Consider the following 6,199-nt stretch of genomic DNA (forward strand, 5'->3'; position numbering starts at 1 on the left):
TTGCTCTCTGCTGCTCTGAGGGTTTTCTTTTTTTTCAAACATATCGCATATTTTTAAAGGCTTTTCAATTTGGAGCGGAGTCAAGTGTCAGAGGCTGGGGACACGGCGAACCAGCCTGACCACATAATATTACTAGGCAGAAGATGGAAATCCTAATTTTAAGATGATGGTCAGACAAAATGACTGCAATGAATCATGGATAACGGCAAACAATAATTGTTTGCAAGATTATTACAGAAAGGAGGTGGGCAGCAGGTAATTTACTTTAGCAGCGCAGAGGTAGTCATGGAGTGGCTTCCAAAGTAGAGAGAGAGCCATTCCAGACAAAAAAACTGTTTTCTGTAGGAATGGGGGGTGTCGCCTCCTGCCTCTTCACCATTGCTGTGGCGGTGGTATCAGCTAGAGAGAAAGAAGCCATCTCCTCACTGTAACCATTGCTGTGGGAGTGGGCTCTTTACAAAGGAAAAAGCCACTTCCTGCCATTTGACCATTGCTGTGGTGGTGGGCTCAGCTAGAGAGGAATAAGCTATCTCCTGACCTTGACCATTGCTGTGGTGGTGGGCATAGCTAGAGAGGGAGAAACCATCCCCTCACCTTGACCATTGCTTTGGTGGTGGACTCACTCAGGAAAAAAGAGACCGCCTACTCCTCCTTGACTGTTGATGTTGCAGTGGGCTCAGATACAGAGGGAGAAGTCCCCTTCTGCCTCTTGACTGCTGCTGTTGCATTGGGCTGGTTACAAGTAAGAAGCCACCTCCTCCCCCTTGACAACTGCTGTGGTGGTGGACTCAATTAAAAAAAAAAAAGCTGTATTTTCTCCCTTGACTGTTGCTCTGGGCTCTGCTAGAGAGGGTGAAGCCCCCTCCTGCCCCTTGACTGTTGCTGTGGTGGTGGGCTCAGGTAGAAAGGAACAGGCCGCCTGCTCCCCCTTGATCGCAGCTGTGGCACTGGGCTCAGCAAGAGATAGAGAAGCCCCCTCCTGCCCCTTGACTGTTGCTGTGGTGGTGGGCACAGGTACAAAAGAAACGGGCCACCTGCTCCCCCTTGACCACAGCTGTGGCACTGGGTTGAGCTGGCGATGGAGGAGGCACCTCCTTCAGTATGACCTCTGATGGTACGGTGGGCTCAGCTAGAAAGGGAGAAGCCGCCTCTTCTTCCTTGACTGCTGCTGTGGTAGTGGGCTCAGCTAGAAAGGGAGAGGCAGCCTCCTCCCGCTTGACCACAGCTGTGGCCGTCTGCTTTCCCTTGACCATTGCTGGGGTGATAAACTCAGCTAGAGCTTGGGCACCTCTTGTCCATCATGGAAGTTCTGGTGTAAAGATCCAAGAAACTGTGTACAGATTTTGTGCATGACTTGCAGTACAAGATGCTGGACCCATGTTGCAGGTGCTTGGTCAACTTTCTAGGGGAAGTTTCCAGGAGGAGAGCCTTGTGTGGACTCTGACCTTGGTGTTGGCAAGCCAGTACCAGAAACCCCAGCATACTTTGCTGTAGACAGACCAGTACCAGAAACACCAACAGACATTGGTGTAGTCAGACCAGTACTAGAGGCATCACCAGACATTGGTGTGAACAAGCCAGTACCAGAAACACCACCAGACTGTGCTAAGTACAAGTCAGTACCAGAAACACCACCGGACAGTGCTAAATACAAGTCAGTACCAGAAACACCACCAGACAATGCTAAATACAAGTCAGTACCAGAAACACCACCGCACAATGCTGTAGACAAGCCAGTACCAGAAACACCACCAGACATTGGTGTAGACAGACCAGTACTAGAGGCATCACCAGACATTGGTGTTAACAAGCCAGTACCAGAAACACCACTAGACAGTGCTAAGTACAAGTCAGTACCAGAAACACCACCGGACAGTGCTAAATACAAGTCAGTACCAGAAACACCACCAGACAATGCTAAATACAAGTCAGTACCAGAAACACCACCGCACAATGCTGTAGACAAGCCAGTACCAGAAAGACCACCAGACATTGGTGTAGACAGACCAGTACTAGAATCATCACCAGACTTTGGTGTGAACAAGCCATTACCAGAAACATCACCGAACAGTGCTGTAGACAAGCTAGTACCAGAAACACCACCAGACAGTGCTGAATAAATAAGTCAGTACCAGAAACACCACCAGACATTGGTGTAGATAGACCAATACCAGAAGCATCACCAGACATTGGTGTGAACAAGCCAGTACCAGAAACACCACCAGGCAGTGCTAAATACAAGTCAGTACCAGAATCATCCCCAGACATTGGTGTGAACAAGCCAGTACCAGAAACACCACCAGACAGTGGCGAATACAAGTCAGTACCAGAAGCATCCCCAAACATTGGTGTGAACAAGCCAGTACCAGAAACACCACCAGACAGTGCCGAATACAAGTCAGTACCAGAGGCATCCCCAAACACTGGTGTAGACAGACCAGTACCAGAAGCATCCCCAGACATTGGTGTGAACAAGCCAGTACCAGAAACACCACCAGACAGTGGCGAATACAAGTCAGTACCAGAAGCATCCCCAAACATTGGTGTGAACAAGCCAGTACCAGAAACACCACCAGGCAGTGCCGAATACAAGTCAGTACCAGAGGCATCCCCAAACATTGGTGTAGACAGACCAGAACAAGCCAGTACCAGAATCACCACCAGGCAGTGCTAAATACAAGTCAGTACCAGAAGCATCCCCAGACATTGGTGTGAACAAGCCAGTACCAGAAACACCACCAGACAGTGCCGAATACAAGTCAGTACCAGAAGCATCCCCAGACATTGGTGTGAACAAGCCAGTACCAGAAACACCACCAGACAGTGCCGAATACAAGTCAGTACCAGAGGCATCCCCAGACATTGGTGTGAACAAGCCAGTACCAGAAACACCACCAGACAGTGCCGAATACAAGTCAGTACCAGAAGCATCCCCAGACATTGGTGTGAACAAACCAGTACCAGAAACACCACCAGACAGTGCAGAATACAAGTCAGTACCAGAAGCATCCCCAGACATTGGTGTGAACAAGCCAGTACCAGAAACACCACCAGACAGTGCCGAATACAAGTCAGTACCAGAAGCATCCCCAAACATTGGTGTCAACAAGCCAGTAGCAGAAACACCAACAGACAGTGCCGAATACAAGTCAGTACCAAAGGCATCCCCAAACATTGGTGTCAACAAGCCAGTAGCAGAAACACCACCAGACAGTGCTAAGCCAGTACCAGAAACACCACCAGACAGTGCTGAATACAAGTCAGTACCATAGGCATCCCCAAACATTGGTGTGAACAAGCCAGTACCAGAAACACCACCAGACAGTGGCGAATACAAGTCAGTACCAGAAGCATCCCCAAACATTGGTGTGAACAAGCCAATACCAGAAACACCACCAGACAGTGCCGAATACAAGTCAGTACCAGAGGCATCCCCAAATATTGGTGTAGACAGACCAGTACCAGAAGCATCCCCAAACATTGGTGTGAACAAGCCAGTACCAAAAACACCACCAGACAGTGCTGAATACAAGTCAGTACCAGAAGCATCCCCAGACATTGGTGTGAACAGGCCAGTACCAGAAACACCACCAGACAGTGCCGAATACAAGTCAGTACCAGAGGCATCCCCAAACATTGGTGTCAGCAAGCCAGTAGCAGAAACACCACCAGACAGTGCTAAGCCAGTACCAGAAACACCACCAGACAGTGCTGAATACAAGTCAGTACCATAGGCATCCCCAAACATTGGTGTGAACAAGCCAGTACCAGAAACACCACCAGACAGTGGCGAATACAAGTCAGTACCAGAAGCATCCCCAGACATTGGTGTGAACAAGCCAGTACCAGAAACACCACCAGGCAGTGCCGAATACAAGTCAGTACCAAAAGCATCCCCAGACATTGGTGTGGACAAGCCAGTACCAGAAACACCACCAGACAGTGCCGAATACAAGTCAGTACCAGAGGCATCCCCAAACATTGGTGTAGACAGACCAGAACAAGCCAGTACCAGAAACACCACCAGGCAGTGCTAAATACAAGTCAGTACCAGAAGCATCCCCAGACATTGGTGAGAACAAGCCAGTACCAGAAACACCACCAGACAGTGCCGAATACAAGTCAGTACCAGAAGCATCCCCAGACATTGGTGTGAACAAGCCAGTACCATAAACACCACCAGTCAGTGCTGAATACAAGTCAGTACAGCCAGTAGCAGAAACACCATCAGACAGTGCCGAATACAAGTCAGTACCAGAAGCATCCCCAGACATTGGTGTGAACAAGCCAGTACCAGAAACACCACCAGACAGTGCCGAATACAAGTCAGTACCAGAAGCATCCCCAGACATTGGTGTGAACAAGCCAGTACCAGAAACACCACCAGACAGTGGCGAATAAATGTCAGTACCAGAAGCATCCCCAAACATTGGTGTGAACAAGCCAGTAGCAGAAACACCACCAGACAGTGGCGAATACAAGTCAGTACCAGAAGCATCCGCAAACATTGGTGTGAACAAGCCAGTACCAGAAACACCACCAGACAGTGCCGAATACAAGTCAGTACCAGAAGCATCCCCAAACATTGGTGTGAACAAGCCAGTACCAGAAACACCACCAGACAGTGGCGAATACAAGTCAGTACCAGAAGCATCCCCAAACATTGGTGTGAACAAGGCAGTACCAGAAACACCAACAGACAGTGCCGAATACAAGTCAGTACCAGAGGCATCCCCAAATATTGGTGTAGACAGACCAGTACCAGAAGCATCCCCAGACATTGGTGTGAACAAGTCAGTACCAGAAACACCACCAGGCAGTGCTAAATACAAGTCAGTACCAGAAGCATCCCCAGACATTGGTGTGAACAAGCCAGTACCAGAAACACCACCAGACAGTGCTAAATACAAGTCAGTACCAGAAGCATCCCCAGACATTGGTGTGAACAAGCCAGTACCAGAAACACCACCAGACAGTGGCGAATACAAGTCAGTACCAGAGGCATCCCCAAACATTGGTGTCAACAAGCCAGTAGCAGAAACACCACCAGACAGTGCTAAGCCAGTACCAGAAACACCACCAGACAGTGCTGAATACAAGTCAGTACTAGAGGCATCCCCAAACATTTGTGTGAACAAGCCAGTACCAGAAACACCACCAGGCAGTGCCGAATACAAGTCAGTACCGGAAGCATCCCCAGACATTGGTGTGAACAAGCCAGTACCAGAAACACCACCAGGCAGTGCCGAATACAAGTCAGTACCGGAAGCATCCCCAGACATTGGTGTGGACAAGCCAGTACCAGAAACACCACCAGGCTGTGCCGAATACAAGTCAGTACCGGAAGCATCCCCAAACATTGGTGTGGACAAGCCAGTAGCAGAAACACCACCAGGCAGTGCCGAATACAAGTCAATACCGGAAGCATCCCCAGACATTGGTGTGAACAAGCCAGTACCAGAAACACCACCAGGCAGTGCCGAATACAAGTCAGTACCGGAAGCATCCCCAGACATTGGTGTGGACAAGCCAGTAGCAGAAACACCACCAGACAGTGCCGAATACAAGTCAGTACCGGAAGCATCCCCAAACATTGGTGTGGACAAGCCAGTAGCAGAAACACCACCAGGCAGTGCCGAATACAAGTCAGTACCGGAAGCATCCCCAGACATTGGTGTGAACAAGCCAGTACCAGAAACACCACCAGGCAGTGCCGAATACAAGTCAGTACCAGAAACATCCCCAAACATTGGTGTGAACAAGCCAGTACCAGAAACACCACCAGGTAGTGCCGAATACAAGTCAGTACCAGAAACACCACCAGGCAGTGCTAAATACAAGTCAGTACCAGAAACACCACCAGACAGTGCCGAATACAAGTCAGTACCAGAAGCATTCCCAGACATTGGTGTGAACAAGCCAGTAGCAGAAACGCCACCAGGCAGTGCCGAATACAAGTCAGTACCAGAAGCATCCCCAAACATTGATGTGAACAAGCCAGTACCAGAAACACCACCAGGCAGTGCCGAATACAAGTCAGTACCAGAAACACCACCAGGCAGTGCTAAATGCAAGCCAGTACCAGAAACACCACCAGGCAGTGCTAAATACAAGTCAGTACCAGAAACACCACCAGACAGTGCTGAATACAAGTCAGTACCAGAGGCATCCCCAGACATTGGTGTGAACAAGCCAGTAG

At 49.4% G+C, this 6,199-nt stretch overlaps 1 protein-coding gene across 1 annotated transcript; it reads left to right on the forward strand.

Annotated features, from left to right (window-relative positions):
* The first annotated feature begins 1,300 nt into the window (after positions 1 to 1,300).
* Positions 1,301 to 3,272, forward strand: LOC138265189 (uncharacterized). Its single transcript, XM_069212730.1, has 4 exons — positions 1,301 to 1,312; positions 1,407 to 2,087; positions 2,204 to 2,557; positions 2,628 to 3,272. Exons 1-4 carry the CDS (start codon positions 1,301 to 1,303, stop codon positions 3,270 to 3,272), a joined length of 1,692 nt encoding a protein of 563 aa, XP_069068831.1.
* The last annotated feature ends 2,927 nt before the right edge of the window (positions 3,273 to 6,199 follow it).

This window comes from Pleurodeles waltl, chromosome 11 (genome assembly GCF_031143425.1).
Source record: "Pleurodeles waltl isolate 20211129_DDA chromosome 11, aPleWal1.hap1.20221129, whole genome shotgun sequence".
Classification (NCBI taxonomy): domain Eukaryota; kingdom Metazoa; phylum Chordata; class Amphibia; order Caudata; family Salamandridae; genus Pleurodeles; species Pleurodeles waltl.